General features: G+C 35.9%; 1 protein-coding gene across 6 annotated transcripts in view; it reads left to right on the top strand.

Annotated features, from left to right (window-relative positions):
* Positions 1–22337, top strand: part of ATP8A1 (ATPase phospholipid transporting 8A1) — a 114596-nt gene that overhangs the window by 56963 nt on the left and 35296 nt on the right. For all 6 annotated transcript variants that reach the window (XM_062642407.1, XM_062642409.1, XM_062642408.1 and 3 more), the window contains 7 exons: positions 120–258; positions 1465–1529; positions 3690–3862; positions 13062–13245; positions 13346–13456; positions 20270–20344; positions 20476–20598. In XM_062642407.1, the coding sequence (XP_062498391.1) occupies positions 120–258; positions 1465–1529; positions 3690–3862; positions 13062–13245; positions 13346–13456; positions 20270–20344; positions 20476–20598 (870 nt within the window). The remainder of the gene's footprint in view (positions 1–119; positions 259–1464; positions 1530–3689; positions 3863–13061; positions 13246–13345; positions 13457–20269; positions 20345–20475; positions 20599–22337) is intronic.

The raw sequence follows: 22337 nt of genomic DNA, 5'->3' as shown, positions 1-22337 counted from the left end.
ATTTAGAGAGCATTAATCAAGTCATAAATATGTAAAGTTAAACAAAGGAAATTTAAGAATATTAAAACTTAATTTAAATCAAAAAAAACCTGTGTATACTGAATATTGTATGTTCACAGAATCTTCAGCTGCTTGGAGCAACAGCAATTGAAGATAAACTGCAAGACAAAGTGCCTGAAACCATAGAGACTCTCATGAAAGCAGACATAAAAATTTGGATACTTACTGGGGACAAACAAGAGACTGCCATTAACATCGGTATCATGTTTGCATTTGTTTGATGGCTTTGTTACAGATTTACAAATTATAGAAGTTGCTAGAATAAAATTGCTCCAGAACAGAAATGTATCTTGTAAAAATAATATGGCATTCCAGAATTTAAATGTTAACTTGGTTTTCAGTCGCTGGTAGGTGGATAAAAGGGACTGTTGGGTTCTTCCTAAGAAAAAGTCATATTATCATAGAGAGGAGAAAAAAATAGACATTTGTACTTTTTTTTGTAGCATCTACAATGAATTGAATACGTCGTTTGTGTTTTGACAGCAAGAATAATAAAAAGAAAATATAAGTATTTTTATTTTCCATTCTGTATTTTTTCGTCTATCCAAGAAAGCTGGTAGAGACCATGATCTTAACTGAAGCAAAACAATATGGATTGTACTTTAAAGTGCTATAAACTTCTTACCATCCATCAGACGTTTCCTTTTATTGTTTAAAGGAGGGGAAAAAAAACCACAAAACCCTCACACATTAACTAATTTCAGCAGCAATAAACCTGTGTTTTTAAATAGTAATACATGAAAGCTGCATTTAAGATTTAATATTCTTTGCATGTGGGCATATCAGCCCTTCTGCAGTAACCTACATAATGTGCCTAAAATAAAGTATTATTTCTTTTTATTACTACTATTAGAGAACTTTTTGTATGCACATGATACATTTGGTCTAAGGTTATTTTCATTAGTACCTCCAGGTCTGAGGCAATACATGTAATACCAGTATTTTCATTTTGATAAGAATGGTGATACATATTTATCTAGGCAGCCTGCATCATTAGCATACAGTGTACATTATGTTTAAAACATCAAAGAACATAAGAAAAGAATGGGAATGTGTATATATGCAAATTATGTATGAAATGAAAGTTGCATTCCAAAATTTTGCAAGGCTAAAGAAGATCTGTTTGCTCTTTTCTGTAACTCTGTGTCAAGATGTTTCTTGTCCTTCTGCTGAGCACCACTGAGTAAGGCACAACTCACAAGTTGCAGAAAGGAAGATACGCTGTTCTGACTTAGTACCTGTGTCTAATTTTTATAGTATGCAGTGTAATTTTTTACCACTGATTTCAATTGTGGAAATCTTATTTTTAATTCTGTCTGTAGTTCTCTTACAGGAAAAAATGCTTTGTTATGTTATAATGGATTTTGTGGAACAAATTTTTGAAAACAAAAATGTTTTTGACAGGTCACTCTTGTAAACTTCTGAGAAAGAACATGGGGCTGATTGTTATAAATGAAGGCTCTCTTGATGTAAGTAAAATCTCAGTTTTCAGTTAATGAAACCACTTAATGTTACCGCTTAAAACATCCAGATATCATGGTGGAGGTAGCCTGAAAAATAACTTCATCTGGACAAACGCTGAAAATTCTGCTAAAACCACAGTTGGGCGGGGTGTTTCTGTTTCTTTGGTTTGGGAGGTTGCTTTTTTTGTTTGATTTGAGAAAATTTGAGTTAATTTTATTATTGCATACTTGAAAGACTGTATGGTCTTTGTGACAAAATGTTACTTAATAGAAACTTATCTACACCTTCCAGAACTACAGTGTGGCTACTACACAAATGAACTTCAGAATGATAAGCAAACAATTCCACATAATGAAATAACTCCATCCATACAGGCATAAAGTCAGGAGCTTCACATGCTTCTAGTAGTACCTAGCAGTACCCAAACAAGCTAACTGAAGTTCCTTGCTAATGCTGTTCCTTATGGAATACTTACCATCTGACAGAAGTTAATTGTAATTGTGTGGTTAAACAGCTGAAATTATAATCAGATTTTGAAATACAAGTAAGGGTTAAAACTACAAACTTTCAAATATACTGCTTTGTAGAGAAGAGATTCTTTAGGTAAAGTAGGAATGCAATATTAAGTGAAAAATCCCATGAGGGAAAAGAAATCATTTTACCACCCTTTCTAAGGGAGCCTTAAATGAACTTAAAAGTGGAGGAAATTCCTCCATTGGAAAACGTACTGACCAGAAGTCTTCAGGAGGAAAACTTGAAATGAAGTTTACCTTTACTCTATATTGTGGTCAGGTTGCTCAAGATAGGACTTAAGGAGAGAAAGTGGAAAGAAAGTATGGGAAGAGTGCCTTAACTGAAGGATTCCATGGTAGCACATAAGAGTAGGCTACAACAAGAATTAAAATACTTACTGCTTTCTATAGAATTTCTACATTATTTCTTTACTACTATTTCTGATCTATATTGAGGTCATTTACAGAGACTTCTGGATTTCAGAACTACTGCAATACTTAGTAGAGCTGAAGTGACAAGGATTGATTATTTTGTATACTTCTTCATATGTAATGAAGTGAAGTGAGGTAGTTTTATTTAACTACTAAAAGTACAATAAAAACTCATTAAACAAGTGTTGCACATTAACTACTTCTGGTGTGATAATTAAAAGTTGAATAAATAGATATTAAACAATTTTTTTTTTTTTTAAATAAATGTGCTGTGCTCCTATGAGGGCTTCTGGACAGCCCAGTTCCCTCAGCAGAATAGGAACATTGATGTCATAAGATGTTACTGGTTTCCAAGTTCAGTATTTTGTAAGCAGAAGCAGTTTTTTTCTATCTTCCTTTCTTCTCTAAAATGTTTCTTTCTTCTGGGCTGAGTGAAGCAGGAAACAGCAGAAGAGTATGTTGTAGATCTATGAAGACCATTCAAAAAGAAGGAAACGCAACAAGCATTTTTTTCCTTCTTCATGGCACTCTATGGTAGAGCTGTAATTAAGTAGGTATTAGCGATCTCTCCAAATTCGACCTACAGTTGAATGTATTATCTACTGAATATAATCCAAAGTTCTCAGTTCTGCATCACAGATTAGTGATGTGTAGCTATGATTCAAACTGTCCTTAGCAACTGAAAAATCAAAAATATGATCCCTTATATAAAATTTAGTTGATATGGGCTTATCATAAAATATAAATTCAATGTGATATAGTTATCAATTATAATACCTGTAGTTACATTATGAATTATCTCGGTTTCTCTTCCTTTTTTTCTAAACATTTAAGACCCTTTTATGTAAAAGTGAACACAAATTGTTTCATCTGATACGTATAATATATGAATCTTCCTTTGAATAGGTGTATAGGACACATTATTTTTAGCAAACATTTATGCAACTATTGTTGCCATTCAAAGAGCATGAGAAGTTCCACCATAATCTATACACACATTATTTTTTGGCAGTGTGAGAGCAGTCCTACACCCTGTTTCTACTGTGGTTTCTAATAGTGCAGCTGTTGCAAAGACTTTTTTCATTTAATACTGTCTATTTGATAGCCTAATCAAAAAGGAAATTCCTCAGAAAATGCCAGTGTTTCTGATCACACAAAAAAAATTATAAGTTGGACTTAAGAGCAGTAAAAATAATGGACACAACTTTTTTTGTGCAACAGGGAACAAGAGAGACACTTAGCCATCACTGCAGTACTCTTGGTGATACTTTAAGGAAGGAAAATGATTTTGCTCTCATCATTGATGGTAAATCTCTGAAGTATGCTCTGACATTTGGAGTGAGACAGTATTTCCTGGATTTGGCTTTGTCTTGTAAAGCTGTTATTTGTTGCAGGTAAGGCTTACATTATTCTTTCTCTGCAGTAGTTTTATTGGCATATAAAAATTAAGAAACTTCCGTTTCAGAGAAAATACACATTATCTATGTCTTACAACCATGAAATATTAAAAAAACCACAAACTTCAGTAGCTGAAGTTACGAGATATAGTCATTCAAGCAAAATGTTTTTGTAAAGCAGTCTGCAACATAGTGTACCTGTCAGAGTCATTCAGATTGCATATACCCAGAAAAATAATTCGTTATCTGTCAAGGGTAGTCTCAGTGAGATTGAGACACTAATCTTATCCTTTAAATTGATACTACAGTTAACTGCAGGTTTTATCACATCTGGGATTTTTGTAGAGCTTCCTCTGCAGGCAGGATTTTATATCTCCACTTTTCTGAAAGCTATGGATTACACTGCATAAGTGAACAAAAATGTTAAAGGTACTACTCCAGGTGGTTTTTATTTTCTGAAACTGATTAAAACACCTTTTTTTGTTGTTGTTATTATTATTCTGATTGTTTAGGGGTTCTTTTACGCAATCAGACCTTTCATCCTTTCCTGTAAACATCAGCTATTAAAGCTCTAAGCTCCCTGTAACATGGGAACTTTGTCCAGATAAAAGAAAATTAAATATCTGCTTTTTTTAAGTATACACAATATGAAAGCAGTTTGGCATGCCTTTTAATATTTCTAGATTTACATTAAGGGAGAAATACGTAGGACTGCATAAGTGCTAGTTTATGTGTTTTGGGACCTTCTGGTGTTTTTGTCTTTAAACACGAAAATGGCAAATATCTCCTGAGCACCTTTTCTACATTTGAATGATTGAATGAAAAAGGAATTTGTGTGCTTCATAACTAGATACACAAGAACTGCTTCTGTCAATGTTTAAAAACTTGGTTTAGGCCAAGCAGTCTATCAAAAAGCAGAAGCAAGCATCACTTCTTATTGAAATCTTCTTTCAATAAATGATATAAGCTTACTTCCTACTACCTCATTATTGCCTATCCTGTTATCTGCCTGAAGGTAGAGACATGGTCTGTACAAATGTGAAAACTATTGTAAATACACCTTAATAGATTATCTGCTTTTCAGTAATAAGATAAATAATTTCAGGGTTCTTGTGTTCAGGTAAAGGGTTTAATAATGTTCTTAATAATTAAGATAAAGCAGATTCATCTATGCTACTTCTTTTTCCTTGATTTGAAAATACATTTTATGCCATTTGAAGAGACAATATTGCCATTTCTTTTGACCCATAGAACCATTGAAGGTTATTCTGTACATGTAGCTGTTAGTGGTAGCATTTTTATGATGTAACAACAAAAAGTGCAAAATTAAATTTTCTGTTCTAGTAGCATTCTCTCTGTTATTTCTGCGTTTCCGTACTATTCTTGGGTCAGCTGGTTTCAATACGTGTCTAGGTATATGCTCTGACATATTTTGTGGTTGTATGAAAATTGGCTGCAGGTTTGAAACTAAAATATTTGTTTGTAACATTCATTGGTTAGTGAGCTATTATTCTTGTCAAAAGTAAAAATTCTGTCAAAATAGTAATTTCTGTTAATGTTCCGTCTTTAGTAGCAAAAATTTAATTTCCTTGTTTGTGAATGTGAAAATAAAAAGTTAAAAATGTCAATTTTTAATTAAGGTAAGTAATTTAAATATATATTGTCGTGATTAAATGAAAATTTAGTCCTTTTTTGCACCCATATAAAGGCAGTAAACTTTTAAGCACTCCTTGGTTTTAAAAGTACAAATTATATCACGTTCTTTGAAGTTTCTATTATCAGTGGATTCTTCCTAAGACTATCCATAACACAGATGAAGATGACAAATACTCAGTAGATATTTCACTTCAAAAAAATCTCTATGTTGTTAATTCCAAGCAGATGTTTGGCTTAAAGACTTTGACAAACTGAATTCCAACTCTGTATTGGCTTCAGAGCAGTATGTGTGAGAAAAACATTAAATGGATTATTCAGTATTCTGTAAAAATGTACAGCTAAGAGTGAACAAAATGAACAAAAGTTATTTATTATTTTCACCATGAAATTGATGCACCAGGTAATGAGAGGAAATGCACCTTCCTGCTGCCCCTGTAAGCTTGTCTGAAAGCAAAATAAGCCACCATTCCTGGAAAGTTAAAAAGATGAAAAAGAAGTTCTCAGGTCAGGAGTCTTTTATAGAAGCCGTCTATAGTGAATCTTGATGCAACACTCATCAGCACAGTTCAAATAAAACGTGTAACAAAAGATCATAGGAACACTTTTTGATATACTTGGACCACAGAATTTTTTTTTGAAGGACTGTTGCCCGGAAGCTTTCATCCCAGGTTCATCACAAGGCTGTACACATCCCAGGTACCTTTTTCAAAAGTCCGATAGCTAGCATATGTTCTGTAGGCTGAATAAAATAATTAAATAGCTACCTTCAGTCCAAAGGCTGTATTATTTTTCACTCCTTTATTTCTTGCTTTTGAAAAATCATGCAGTTAAATTTTATGCAACCATTTTCTCAGATTAATTGCACTTAAAGCATAAGAAATTTAACTTAATTGGCACAGGGTAGGATTGGAGATTTCATTCCACTGGTGGAGCATCACCCAAAGGTGAACCATGAGAAGGTGTTCTCTGGCAAATGGAGAGGAGAATGGAAAGGGCTACAAGGATGTTCCTGGAAGCCAGTGGTAATTAGAGTATTGTATGTGAGCAAAGATGAGCGTAGATACCACGTGCCTTGTTTCCTTTCACAGCACTGTCTCAATGTTAAGCACAACGGTCTAGGAAAGAGAGGCAACCATCATTAGTGTCCTGCTTTGCTGGCAGCTCAGTCATCTGTCTAATGTTGAGGTTTAATCTACTCATTGAAACTTTATAGAGTTGGTAAAATGAAAAAATAGTGACATTTGCTAGACAAAAATGGGAAATATTTTTTCTTTTCCCAATGAGCTATGAGACTTATACTATTCCTTCATATTTCTTCTGTGACACTGAAATTGAATCGAGTATCAGTCTGTTCCATAGTGAAAAGAGTACCTTGGTGATAAGGACTGAATTCATAAACTGATACCATTGAAAATATGGTGTGTAATGAAGTTGTGTGATTATAATGCATCCATAAGATCTTGTTCTACAAGAAACAAGGGGGGATTGTGGTTGAAACAAATAATAATGTAGCAAATATGCTTCAAATGTGATATTAACGAATGGGTTTTTATGGAAAAAAATAGTGTGCTTTAATTTCAGAAGTAAAAATGCATAAAATTACACAAGAAGGCAGATAATGATCACTCAATTTATTTGTTTTTTTCTTAATCATTTCTGTTTAAAATTAGATTTAAACCAGCTCTCTAATATGCTTGTAAGTTGACTTCCTCCACCAGGAAATGTTTGGCATACTCTCAGTATTTAAGTAGTCTTGAGTTTCAGAAATGTTCTAACTAGTAAGAACTGTAATGGTTACTGTAATTTACTGGTTTAGGCAAAACTTAATTCTTCAAGGATGTTACAAGAATAAATGCATGTTTCAGAACTTAAAATGCATGTCTAGAAAACCTTTGTTTTTTCCTACAGTTTTAAGGTATGTTTCAGAATAATCATCGTAAACTTTAGCTGGCTAAAAGCTTAAATAGCCTTTATTTTAGTGGGAAAGGGCTTTTTTATAATAGGAAGTTAATGTAGCTTTGGTGAAATTTGCATTTCTAAATGACATTTTCATAAAAATTTCTGAAAGACTGTTTCAATTTTTTCTAGTTTGGATTTGTTAATAAATTAAATGGATAATGCATAATATCATCAGTGTGATGTCAGAGAGTTAGGATTTTTTCTGAACTTTTTCACCCCTCTGCTGCATTTACTTTTTCAATTAACACCATGAAATCAGTCACCAGCCTCAGCTGTCAATTCTAAGAACAAGTTTGGTTTCCTTAAGTCTATAATTTGTCTGTCATGTGAACATTGGAATTTTTTTTATGCTATCTCTCTGTTTTGTTTTGGGGGCATTTTTTTCTTTTGTTGTTGTTTTTAAAAGTTGTCTTCTAATTGCATTCTTATTCAAGCAGAATAGAAGGCTGATGGCAATGCCATTAGCTACAGCAATCGTGTAATTGCTTGTTGGTTGTATGTTTGGGTTTACAGATAGCTAGAAAAAGCAATGGCCAAGTATTGCCATTAGTATCTGTGTGCTTAATGAAAAGAACATAATCGGTGTTTCAGTGTACTTTAACTGTAAAAACTTACCGTTAAATGTGGATAATGTAGTGTGTAATTCATTGCTTTGAAAGAGATGGGTGGGTTGTTCTGTTTCTGTTTTTTTGGAAGCAGTTCAGGAAGAAGTGTGATGAGGGAATTTATACCACCAGTTGGAAAAGGAAACATTTCCTCTCAAATCCTGTTATGGATCAAAAGTTTGATCCAAATAGAAAGCAATATCCATTTTAACCTATAGTGTCAATCTGTCCAGTGTCAAGACAGGCAAATCATTCAGGCTTGGCTTTAATGCCAAAGGTCACTGGGCAGACAGTACCCATAGAATCATATAGTTAGGGTTGGAAAGAACCTTAAGATCATCAAGTTCCAACCGCCCTGCCATGGCCAGGGACACATCACACCATGTCACCCAAGGCTCTCTCCAGCCCAGCCTTGAGCGCTGGCAGGGATGGAACATTTGTCACTTCTTTGTGCAACCTATTCCAATGCCTCACCACCCTTACAGTAAAGAACTTCCTTCTTTTATCCAATCTAAACTTCCCCTGTTTAACTCGTTACCCCTTGTCATGTCACTCTAGTCCCTAATGAAGAAACTCTGCCCAGCATCCCTATAGACCCCCTTCAGATACTGGAAGGCTGCTATGAGGTCTCCACGCAGCCTTCTCTTCTCCAGGCTGAACAGCCCCAGCTTTCTCAGCCTGTCTTCATACGGGAGGTGCTCCAGTCCCCTGATCATCCTCGTGGCCCTCCTCTGGACTTGTTCCAACAGTTCCATGTCCTTCTTACTTTGAGGACACCAGAACTGTACATAATACACTAAGTAAGGTCTCACAAGAGCAGACTAGAGGGGCAGGATCACCTCCTTTGACCTGCTGGTCACGCTCCTTTTGATGCAGCCCAGTATACATTTGGCTTTTGTTACATTTTATTATACTATGTTCTGAAAAATAATTTTACTAATGTATATCATTGGAATGATTTTGTTTCTTCTGTAGGTGATTTGCTTTTATTATTGCCCTCATTAGCACTGGGTTTGTAATCTTACAATAGATCAGTATAAAAAAAAGGGGTTTTTTTGCTACATTCACTTACGAGATTTGGTAGATTTTTTTGCCCTATAATTCTTCAGACTCTAAAGGGAGAGGCTTCTCGTGAGGATATTGTCCTGGGTTCAGCAGTAGCAGTCATTTTTCTCCTTAGTAGCTGGTGCAGTGCTGTGTTTTTGACTTTCAGCCTTGGAACAACACTGATAACACTGATGTTTTTAGTTGTTGCTAAGTAATGTTTACCCTGACCAAGGACTTTGTGAGGCTCATGCCCTGCCAGGGAGGAGGGGAAGCCGGGAGGAAGCAGAGACAGGACACCTGACCCAAACGTGGTTTAAGTTTAAACCTAGCCAGACAGCTTGTTCACTCACTCCCAGTGAGTGGTGCCAGGCTGGAAGCAATCGAGGCCTGCGTCCAGCACACCCCCCCACCCCCTCCCCATGGGGCTCTCCCCTTCCCCGCTCCCATAGGGATGGGGAGGTGAATCGAAAGAGTGCAACTCCCACGGCTTGAGACAAGAACAGTCCAGCAACCAATGTACAACACAAATCACAACCACGGCTACCAACAACAACAACGATAAGAGAAAATAACAAGGGAAGAGAATACAATACCACCCGCCGAGAAACGAGTCCAACCCAGAAGACCCCATGTCCTTCCAGGGAACGCCCAGTGTCCTGGGTTCAGCAGTAGCAGTCATGTTTTTCCTTTGTGGTAGCTGGTGCAGTGCTGTGTTTTGACTTCCAGCCTGGGAACAGTGTTGGTGAAGCCGATGTTTTCAGTTGTTGCTAAGTGATGTTTACCCTGACCAAGGACTTTGTGAGGCTCATGCTCTGCCAGGGAGGAGGGGAAGCCGTGAGGAAGCAGCGATGGGGCGCCTGACCCGGGCTAGCCAGGGAGGTTATTCCATACCACAGCACGTCATGCCGGGGGTGAGGGGTAACTGGGAGTTACCCGGAAGGACACAGGCTTCCGGGTGGGACTCGTTTCTTGGCCAGTGGTATCGTATTCTCTTCCCTTGTTATTTTCCCTTATCATTGTTGTAGTTGATAGTAGCGGTGGTGATTTGTGTACATTGGTTGCTGGACTGTTCTTGTCTCAACCCGTAGGAGTTGCACTCTTTCCATCCTCCTCCCCGTTCCTCCGGGAGCGGGGAAGGGGAGAGCCCCGGGGGGGGGGGGGGGGGTGGCACGGCCCTCGATTGTTGTCAGCTCGGCACCACTCACTGGGAGTGAGTGAACAAGTTGCCTGACTGGGTTTAAACCACGACACCCAATTGCCCTCTCCCGGGCATGACATGCTGTGGTATGGAATACCTCTTTGGCTAGCTTGTGTCAGGTGTCCTGTCTCTGCTTCCTCCTGGCTTCCCCTCCTCCCTGCCAGAGCATAAGCCTCACAAAGTCCTTGGTCAGGGTAAACATTCCTTAGCAACAACTGAAAACATCGGTATTATCAGCACTGTTCCCAGGCTGAAAGTCAAAACACAGCACTGCACCAGCTTTCAAGCAGGAGAAAAATAGACTGCTACTGCTGAACCCAGGACAGTATTCCATACCACAGCATGTCATGCCCAGTATATAAACTGGGGCAGTTACCCAGAAAGGTGACATCACTGCTCAGGTCATGCTGGGTATCGATCAGTGTGTGGTGAGCTGTTGTATTCTCTTCCCTTGTTATTTCCCTTATCATTGCTATTTTTGGTGGCAGCAGTAGTGGTTTGTGTTGTACCTTAGTTACTGGACTGCTCTTATCTCAACCCATGGGAGTTACATTCTTTCGATTCTCCTCCCCATCCGTCCAGGAATGGGGTGGTTGAATGGGGGAACTGGGAGTGAGTGAGCAGCTGTGTGGTTCTGAGTTACCGCCTGGGCTTAAACCACGACAGACATGTAGGGATACGACAAAGAGCTTTTAACTGAAAAAGGATAGATTTAGACTAGACATCAGGATGAAGTTCTTTACCTGGACTGGGGTGAAACACTGGAACAGGTTGTCCAGGGAAGCTGTGTATGCCCCATCCCTCGTAGTGTTCAAGGGAAGGCTGGCCAGGGCTTTGAGCAACGTGATCTAGCAGAAGGTATCTCTGCCCATGGCAGGAAGGTTAGAACTAGATGAACGGATCTAAGTTGGAACTTAGATCCATTCCAACCCAAACCACTCTATGACTCACCTATCAGGATCTCATTAATAATATAGTACCATTTTCTCAAGTATCATGAGACCTTCCAGTATTCACATGCTTATAAGAATAGTGCCTTTGAGACCTTCAGCTTGCAGGATCTTTTGTGAGGAATTTTAGGACTGCACAGATGCCATAATATAGCTGAATTTTTGGTGTCTGCTGGTAGTATTTCATTTTGTTATGGAGCTTGAGTGCCATACAGCAGTCATGGTTCAGGCAAGAACTGTATCCATGAACTTTATAGGCTGTGTTACTTGCCAATATCCCAGTGAGTAGCAGTATACAGAGCATGTTCAGGAAGGAACGTTACTTAGAAGTAATTGCTCTTTTGTGCTTTTCCTTTGCAAATTTGTCCCAAAAAAATCTGTATTCTTAATTTCTTGTATATTTCTGTTATTTTAATTTTTGACCTGGAAAAGTTAGGTCAGGTTATGAACATCCCTACATAAGCCTTAACCTTGAAATTTTGTCACTGCAGGGAGAATCTCTCAGAGCCCAAATTGTGAAGTTCCAGCAGCTTACGGTACCAGTCAGGTCATTGCCATCAGTGTGCATATAGACTAGTAGGAAATTAATTAGAAATACATGTTTTTCCCCAGATCTTAGTGTCAGTTCTGTCCAGTGGCAAGTTCTGCTTCCTGTCACATCTAGTTTTTGCATGGAGGCATCTGGAATGAGTTGATCTGGAAAGTTCAAAGGTAGATGAGGAAAGGACAGTTCACCAACTGCACATCACCAGCTCCAAAGCAGGAGTCATGCCTTGGTACTAGAATTGCTCCCTTTGTAGAAAGCTGTAAACAGCAGTGGTGGGGGAGACATACAGAGCTCTTAACATTTCTTCTTGTTTCTGTTTGTACCATGAAATGAGGGGCAGGGTTTAAACGTTGCCTGCAGTGCCAGGAAGCACAAGAGTGGATTGCCACACTGCTTAGGGCTTGCTCCTTTGCTTTGTTACCCTGTGAAAAACACCAGTCCTAGCACTTGATTTCTATATATTATTTGCAGTTGTGACATCTCAAATACTACAAGGACTCAAATTCAGCATACAGAATAGAACTTTAACAACATGAAATGAAAGGTACATATGTGACACACAATGGTAGATGGAGCCAAAATTGATACAGTTTCATCAATAGAGCTTTTGAGAGTCATCCCTGGAATAATTTGTCCCTTCAGCTGTGTACGGATGTTTTCTTAATGAAAGATAATTGAAATAGTCCTGAAAACAATGAGGGAGAAGTTACAAGCTGTTAGATGAAGTAGAGGATCAAAAGTCAATGTTCAAAGTTGCTTTTTGTAATTTAGTGGTGTAGGCTAAGTTAACATAGTGCTGTCCACTCTGTTTGTTTGTTCCTGTTTGATTTGACATTTGTGTCTTAAATAACTTTTGTTTATTTATAAAATACATGTTTAAACAGAGAGGAAAATAGAAACCATAACAATATAATATGCCAAAATCTGCAGTTATAATACTAGTAGTGGCAGTGTTTGGGGTTCCTTCCATTACCCCTGTTTGAAGGGCCCATTGCTGTTTGACTTATGACTCTCCAGTCCTATTAACATCTTGCTTCAGCAAACCCAAATGTACTATGAATTTTGCTGAGAATGTGCTTTTAACATACAGCCTAAAGGGCAATAGCAATACCATGCTGCTGACAAGGATGTTATTTGGCTTGCTTTTGTTACCTTTTCACAGGTTAAGTAGTATGTTTTAAAAGTACATTCATTTGAATGTTCTGTATTGTTTTATCTTTTTGTTACCCCTTAGGGTATCACCGCTTCAAAAATCTGAAGTTGTAGAAATGGTTAAAAAACAAGTTAAGGTAGTAACTCTAGCAATTGGTGATGGAGCAAATGATGTTAGTATGATACAAACAGCACACGTTGGTGTTGGTATTAGTGGGAATGAAGGTCTACAAGCTGCAAATTCTTCAGACTACTCAATTGCTCAGGTGAGTCATTACTCTGTATATTATAGTAACATAGCTTGATATCAGATTAATATTGGTGTATTCACATTTTCATTGTATGTTCATTTTTCATTTTTTGCAGTTCAAGTATTTGAAGAACTTGTTGTTGGTTCATGGAGCCTGGAATTATAACAGAGTAGCTAAATGCATCTTGTATTGTTTCTACAAGAATATAGTCCTTTATATTATCGAGGTAATTTTATGGTACAGTTAATGTTACTTCTTGAAAGTACAGACATTATTATTTTGAGCTTTCAGTTATTATGTATGATTTCAAAGTAGCATTTGAACTGCCAATACACACTTGTACTAAGTCTTGTTTTCTAAAAAGCTCATTAATAGTAGTGATTTTTCTTAACTGTCAAAGATCTAATTGTCTTAAAAATATGTACCAAATATTAGCACTCAAAGTTTGTGTTGCATAATACTGCTAGGTTGTTGAAATCCTATATCTGTAACATCATTACAGTATTTAAGGAATAGAGTAACAAATACCCTTAAATTTACCAGGAGATGCATGTGCTGGTGATTTACCAAGAAATAAATGTGACACCAGCTTTTGAGCTATAGTAGCTGTCCAGTTCACTATCTGAAGCTCTTTTTCAGGTCACTGTTGAGCTGCAGGGCTCTTGCTGTTCAGAACAGTACTTTGGGTTTTTACATACATGTTTAGTTAGTTACACTGTTGCATACCTTTCACTTGTTGATGAGGTAACTATGCCTGCTTAGGCGCTAGCTCATGAAGAGGAATATTTATCTGAAAGTAATTGACCTAGTTTTCTTACTGGAGTCTTGTAAAAAATACAGTAGTATGAGAGGCATGTGTTGAAATAAATGTACTTTATTGGTACATGGTTAAAATAGCATGCATAGCTATAGTTTTCATGACCTTCATGACTAGATGGTATCCTTAAATTTTTGAATCTATTTTTAAATTCCCCCCACCTTTATTTGCTCTTTTTTCTTTCAACAGCTGCTCGCTTTCTTATAACCAAATATGTATAGTAATTATGTTTAGAATTGAGTCAAACTTTATATTCACAATGATACTTCGTGTTAAAAATGTGGGAAAAAAGATTGCTGCAAAGCTTGATTATAAAATAACTTTTACTGGTATGTCTCCTGTATCTTTACATTCATGGTGTTTAGAGTTATTTTAAAAACTTTAATAGTTTTTATATATATTTTCAAATTAATATCTTAAACTTGCATAGTATATATCCAGTTTTACTGAAAGAACATGGCTCATTTCTGTCGTAAACATTAGGTTAATATTTCTGATTCTGATATCTATGTTGCAATATTTGAAGGTAATTCAAACATCTTTGTATAAACAAGTATTGTAGTCAAAAAGACGCTTTTTTTTTTTTTCATGTTCTAAGTTTTCCTGGTTTTCCTCTTTATTATGTTATTAACAAACAGATTTCAATCTAAGTAGTAACAATTTTGCAGCCCATTTAGAAAAACATAAACTAGGAAGCTGTAGAAAAAGCAAGTCCCTTAAAGATCCTTTTTACTTTAGAAGTGATGGGAGACTTTAGATCCTGCATTTCAAAAACTCAATATTTGCTTAAATGATCAGACTTCCAGAACTGATTAGCTGTAGCTCTTGAAGTGTTTGGAAAAAACAATTAATGTATACTTTGTGTTTATGGAAAACATGCAAAGTTGGGCTTTAGAGCATACTAACTTATTTTTCTCAATTTTCTGGCAGTCACCTACAAACACATTGTAAATTTACAACTTGGGTGTAAATATCCCACCATTTGTATTCTTTGTGAAAGAAAATTAAATGCAAGGTACAGAGATCATAGCCTAAAAAGTACAAAAGACTAGAAGAGGTAGTCTCTGTCTCCTGAGCAGACAGAAGGGCAAAGAGGTCATTTTGTATGAGTTATGACGCTTTATATGTAATCCATACAAGCATTTTACCATATACACCTTCTCTGGAAGACAAGATGACTTCTACTTGAATTCCTGTATACCCGTTTGTCAGCTCAGAAAACTTTCACAGATGTTAATAGCTCATGTCAATACTGTGAGTGAATGGACATAAATTCATCATTGAATGCCTCTAGAAAGGACAACTGCCAGTCTTGAATCTCTCTTTTCAGGTTTTTGTACGGATCAGGCGTGGGAGCACAGAGCTCAATGAGTATTTGTAAGCTGCTGCTTAATATGCAGAAATGCTGTATCAGGAAAATGCCTGTGAAGCTTTTGTAGCCACACGTCCTCTGTCTTGGAGTTTAGAAAATAATGCTATGAAAGGCATGTCTGGAAGTTGCTTTAAACACGTTTCCCTTTATTATTAGCTGACAATAACTAAAAAAAAAAAAAAAAATACCTGCCTTTACTTAATAGATGTATATTACATTTTTAAATCTCTGCACAATACCAGTCAAATAAGTAATAGATTCGATTTAATCTAAAATACAGCCTTTTTCTTAGGCATTAGTGGAGTGATGCAAAATAAGTGTCATTGGTTTCTTGTTTCAGAAAATGGTAAAGGTCTATAATAATTAGTGTTTCTCAACATTTAAACTGCTATTCATAAGAATTCTCTGTAATAACTTTTTCTAGTCTGTGTCTTGATTCAGTAGATATTAAAACATGGGCTTTCTCTTTTGACCAGGCCTAGTCCCAGTAGCTTTAGAGGTTATGTTTTGAAGTATCATTCTAAATTGCAAGTGAAAGCTTTGAATTTCCAGTAGACAGCTAATGTGCATTACTATGCCTGTGCCTGTATGCAGCCTATGATAAGCTATGCAGAGCCTCATCCTTATTTTGAGGGAGCTGTCATTACATTATAGTGATGTTTGGGACTGAGATTGATCTAGTGATTGAAAACTCCTTCATGGATTGGGTTGGGTTTTATAATTACCATTACTGTGTATACTCTGTCTTTAAACTATACATTTTTGAAGTTAAGCAAATCTCCCTTCAGCATCAAAAGGACAAAATTTTCTTATTCCTACTTTCTGTTCTGCTAGCTAGCAATAACTAGCAATAACATTGAATAAACTGGCTTATGTTAAAAAAGAAGGCTTACAATTTAAAAAAAAAAGAAGGATTTAAAGATCTTCATAGGCCGTTCATGTTTCATGTGGGGAAAAATTCAAATAAAAGAGGACACAAACAGAAAAAACACGTGCATGGAGTTCACATTCACAGTTTACTTACAGATCCTTGAACGTGGTTGTTTGTAACAATTTAAGTGATGCTATGTAAACAATTCAATTATACTAAGTAATTAGAGCTGCAATGCCCTTTTTTTGTTGTTGTTGCTTCATAAACTTTGGATGATAGTTCTCCCTTCCCCCACCCCAAACCCAGTGCAGTTACACACTTGGTGCTGGTCATGTCCATAACTGAAGTTTACCATTTTGTTCCCGATTTCCTGTGCCTGACACACATCAGATGAGTGCCTGTGGTCATTTTGAGACCCAGACTATGCATAACCCCAATTGTGAGCAGGCTTTCTGTGTATACTCATCCTGGTTCTGAGGTGTGGAGTTTAGGTGCTGTTGTTCAATATGTCATGCTTTACTTAATGTATGCAAACTGCACCAACAGGAGAAAGTGATTGTGCACATGCCCCCTTTTTTGCATTATAAGGTTTGAAAACTTCGAAATACAAGGTTCTGCACAGAGGCCCGTCTCATCTTAGAAGGGCTGTGAACCTAACTCTTTTGTTTTCCATGGAAATTATGTAGCTGTTAAAACTATAAAATGGTCTGAATTTTTACTTCCCCCTCATGTATGTAGTCTAAATTACTTCTTAAAGACACCTATCACCTATCTTGCTGTATAGGGATGCTGGATTAGTAATTTGAGTTAGAGCAGGACCTGTCCTCTAAGAGGGAAGTGGCTGAGTCTGCTGCTAAATTAGTATCAGGTACAGCATGTCCTAAAAACTTACTTTGCGGGTACAGCTGCCTTCATTGTCCATCATAATCAGAATGAAATATACTTTCCATGAATAAATTTCTCACTGTGAGGAGTTTGTCACTATAGCTATTAATAATGTATTAAACTCCATAGTAGCTTTTTCGTGTAAGTAAAAAGTTGTAAAAAAGTAGCTTATTTTCTTCCCCTCTTACAGTTTGAGATGAGGGCTGTATTTATTCTTCCTGCCTTTTTTTTTTTCCCTCTACATCTGCCAGTTATTTTTGAGCCATTGGTGTTCTTAATGTGAACATTCAAAAACTATCTATTGCAAACAACAGAAAATCCATGTTTCTGTTTAGATACTAAAAGATGCTCTGTCTCTTTAAGCAGTATGTCTGGTATTCCACTAAATAGTAGTGTTTCTCCTACAGAGGGCACAGTGTTTTAGCCACATTAAAAAGTTCCTCTTCCCAACCGGTTTTTGATAGATTCAACAAGAACTTTAGAATCCAGGGGTGCTACCAAATTTCATTTCTTCTTGGCCTGGATCTAGAGCTCTGACCGACATAAGTTCCAGTCCCTTATTACACTAAACTGACCTAAAATGCTTGTACCTTTCATGCTTTCTTTAGAAGAAAGTAAATGCTAGTGTTTAAGGAAGTTAATGTTATGCCTTAAAGCATTTCTTTACAATTCTACAGTAAAACTGGTTTCAGTTTAAATAGCTTGAAAATTTTTAACTCTTAAGTTCTGTACAAACTAAAACTGAAAGCAACATGCTTTTTAAGGAATAAAAGGCTTGGGAGCGATTTTGTATATGCCATTCCATTGTAAATGAATTTTTTCTTAAATACTTTCATTTATTTATAAAAGTGACTCCAAAATATTTTCAAGTGTTGCTTAACATCACTTATCTTTAAGAGCAGTGAGCATGTGGAATAAATCCAGTAAATATATTTGGTCCTTTCTTTTTAAATGAGAGTTTTGTAACATTTTGACTGCTAGTTAAATCACAACAGAAAGTTAATGTTGGTTTGTATGCTCCTTGGTTATGAAGGGTCAATTATACATCTACTTGCGGTGTGTCTTATTTTCTTCCTAGAAAGCAGTACTTCTGTTAAACTGTCTAAAATTACCAGTAATGAGGTGCACATATATTTATGGCCAGGTACTGAATCACGTAATCTCTACTGAAAAGACCCTTTTCCACCACCCTAACTCTTTCAAAGTAAGAATTCGAAAATTTACTTCAGTATTTGATAAAAAAAAAAAAAAACAACAAAGGAAGAGGGAGGTAAATCGTAATAATATCTATTCTTTCACTCCTCTCTCTAGAGCTGTCTTCCTAACAATCTTCCTAGGTTGGGAATAAAGTAACGTAGGACCTATGTATAGTGAGAAGGTTGAAAAGGGAGATGGCAGTTGAGGACCACAACTTGTATACAAGCAGTGATGATGGATTAGGTGACCCTGGATTAGGTTCACATACTTAGCTTAGTTCTAAAGCAGCCAAAAAACTGTGCTGATGTTGAGTACATGATTATGTGTTCAGCAGTGAACAACTGATTATGCACTCATCTCGTTCCTTCATACTCAGCAACTGAGAAACTGCTGCTAATGAATGTCTGCTAAATTCATCATGGTTAAATGATAACTACTGTTGCAAAAGTCAAAAATCAAAATAGACAAGAGCTTATAAAAACCTGACTCTACTGGCATAAATTAATTCTACTGTCTTTTCAGTGTGAATAGAGTGAAAGGTCAGAAAATACTGGTTAACCAAAGTAAATAAAATTAACATTATAAGATTTCAGAAAATTCAGTAAATTCTGTATCTCTGTATCGGAACCTCTAACATTCATGACCTTGTGTGCAATAATTAGCCACCAAAAAAAATCTATTTAGTTTTCATTTATTGGTTAAACAAATAGCAGTTTTTGAGTTGGATTTTACTTCTCATTTTTAATGTAAATTGTTATTAATTTCAGGATTTTTTGCCATCTCAAAGTAGTTACAAACATGTTCAGACATTCCACCATATGTTAAAAAAATTTGAGCTTCGCCATAGAGTCTGGTCACCTGGAGGCCAGCCTGAGTACATACATACTGGTAGACATACATTATGATTGTAGCAATTCATGCTTCCATGGTAAAGTCAAACGAAATATGAGCTGCAGGAAAGTCTCTGCAAAGCAGCAACTAAGAATTCACTTGAAAAACATGAGTGTTAAATTGAGTAGAACGTTGTTCAGATGATCCTCACTTCTGTCAGCTTTCAGTTTATGTTTTGTCATAGGCAATATATAGTTTCTGTGTAACTTGTTAATAAAGATTCATCAGATATGCTGCTTCTCCACTTTGTCATTGAAATAAGAGACAAATGAAGAAATAGGAGAAAGCCATGCTACATGCTTTTATAAAAGACCTAAGAAAATGTGTTATTGTGGCTTTCTATTTTTTTTTTTTAACTTTTTAGCAAAAAGTGATAAAACTTAGGCAGTGAAAGAGATAAATATCCAGTTGCCTCTCTAATGTACTCTGTAGTTGAGTTAGTGTTTTTTAAAGAAGTAGTTGTAGTTGATTTAGTGGTAAAGCCTTATCCTTTCATGAGTTTCATGTATGAGAAAGGAATATTGGTACATTTTTCAGTTTCAAACTGCAACTTTTACTGTATGAATTCTGTTAGTTAGGAGATTTGCTAATGGTAAAATGACTGCTTCTTATGTGTTGGATCACACACACACACCATATTTCTCAGACCATTTTCATTTCATCATGAATTAAGTGCAGTATAAATGCAATGAGTTTAAATCACTCTTAAATACTTACAGAATATGACATTTCTTCTGAAAATAGCTACTTCCTTTAAATGTTTTTATATTTAGGTGGAATTGCTCATATATTTGACTAGATTGTCCATTATCTGGTCTTGAACGCAAATTGGTTGGTTTTGTTGGTTTTTTTTTCCTTGCATAAATTTAAATCAGAACACTTTCAATTGCATTGTAAACATGTTTTAGGGATACCTTTTTTTTTTTTTTTTTGTGAAGCTGAAGAAAAATGTATTTATCATACCTTGCAAGATATCTAAGTAATATGTGACTCTCATCTTTTTCAGGTCTGGTTTGCATTTGTAAATGGTTTTTCTGGACAAATTCTTTTTGAAAGATGGTGTATAGGTCTTTACAATGTGGTAAGATGATTTGTGTGGTTTCAGTTATTTTCAACCATAAACATGAAATTTTCTTGAGTAAGTAATCTTTAAGCAAGTCCTCTAAAGTTTTCCAGTATGTTTTTGTTTGTTTGTTTCAATCCAACTGTTAGATGTTTACAGCAATGCCTCCACTAACTCTTGGTATATTTGAGAGATCCTGCCGAAAAGAAAATATGCTGAAATATCCTGAGTTATACAAGACTTCCCAAAATGCACTGGACTTCAATACTAAGGTATGTTTAAAAAAAAAAAAAATTCAAATATAATTAAAGCAGAAATTAATAGGAATTCAGTATTGTTATTCTTTTTGTACTAGACTGCTCATATTTTAAAACGGAGGGCATTTTTATGACTACTCTTTCTAGTTGTCCATGAGTCTGTGCATGGTACAAATCATATTTATTCATTTTTAGCAAGCATGGAAGTGGACAGTAAGCATTTTTTTTCCTCAGCCCTTATTTCATTTCCTCTGCTGGTAATAAAGCTGTCTTCTATAGGCAGAAGCGATTAGACCTCTCTGTTGCTGGGCTGTATGTGTTTGTACTGTTATATGGAAATGGATTACTGAAGCCTGTGGAGAAGTGTTGCAGAGGACAATAAGAACTGTCATTAGATTTGTAGAAGGAGTGACTTGGTACTATTCTTTGTCAATTTGGAGTTGTGATTTTATGGTTTAATTTGAGTTTTAGGAAAACATACTTTGAGTCAGTTAAGAATGTGTCAGAGTAGATCAAAAGGTATCCAAGGCTACTTTTAGTGGGAAATGGACAACATTTTGGAGATACTAGCACAAGAAGTAGTAAAAGAATGTAGGACACTTTTATATATTAAATATATAAGCAATTTCTATGGACGTATTCCATAAGTAATCTCTTAAAAAATTTAAATTAAACTTATCCCTGAATAAGTTCCATTTCATGAATACTGTGGCATTCATAAGAGTTTATATTTGATTTTTCTAAATATAATTCGGACATTTCAAGTAATATCATTGTATGTTGAACTTGGATATTTTCAGTCTGTCATTGAATTAACAATTCCTGCTCTGTAAGTAGACGTGTAAAGCCAACGCAGCATGCTTAGCTCTTATATCTGTGCCACTTGTTCTGTAAAACTGGAATACCCTTATCTATATAGAATTATTTGTCTAAACTATCTATGTTCACTGAAGCGCATGAGATTTTTCTACTTCTGCACTTCATTGCTTCACCTACAAAAAACAAACCTGAAAGTTGTAAGGAAACTAGGGAAAATAGTTTCATGTGTCACAGTGAATGCTTTACAAATGTCAGACTTTTTAGAGTCCATTAATAGAGCCACTTTTGTGTTGTGACTTTAATAAATAATCTAAGTCATGAGTTACAATTGTTGGATTTTTCTCCTGCTTTTAAATAAGCCTTATTATTTTTATTATTGTACCGGTGTATTGTTAACTTCATTGGAAATTCTGTGGCTATTCACATACAACACTTCTATGAGTAAACATCTACAAACTTCCCAGCTACAAAATTCCCACCTATATAAGTTGAATAGTTGGTGTTAAAGATTTGGAAACATTACTGCCTTGAATGTTGATGCAGATGTTTGTTATGGTAAAAGGGATCAAAGGTTATAAGGTCATGACAGAGGTTAAAGGATTAGCATGTGACAAATAAGAATTGGTCAGGAAAATGGAAAAGTAGAACTAATTTTTCTTGCACCCACCTGTGCTTTCTGTCAAATAAAAACTTCTGGTAATGACAGAGCAAGAAAGAGAGACAAAGGTTAATGAGTAGCACAAGTTCAAATGTGCAAAGTATTGGAGTGTAAATTGGATCATACAACCTAGTGTAGTTGTATAATCAAACAAAAGACTTTGAGACATTGTGGAAAATGCGAGGCAGGCAACTTCATTTCAATTGTTTGAGCACCTTAACACTCATAATGCGCATCAGTCAGTTAGTTACAATAAAGGCTGTGATAGCCAGAAGAG

Source organism: Pezoporus occidentalis, unplaced genomic scaffold (genome assembly GCF_034315485.1).
Source record: "Pezoporus occidentalis ecotype Australia unplaced genomic scaffold, CSIRO_AGI_Poc_V1 ctg71, whole genome shotgun sequence".
NCBI classification, from domain to species: domain Eukaryota; kingdom Metazoa; phylum Chordata; class Aves; order Psittaciformes; family Psittacidae; genus Pezoporus; species Pezoporus occidentalis.
The sequence above is the reverse complement of the archived record's forward strand: the minus strand, read 5'-3'. Positions and strand labels throughout refer to the sequence as shown.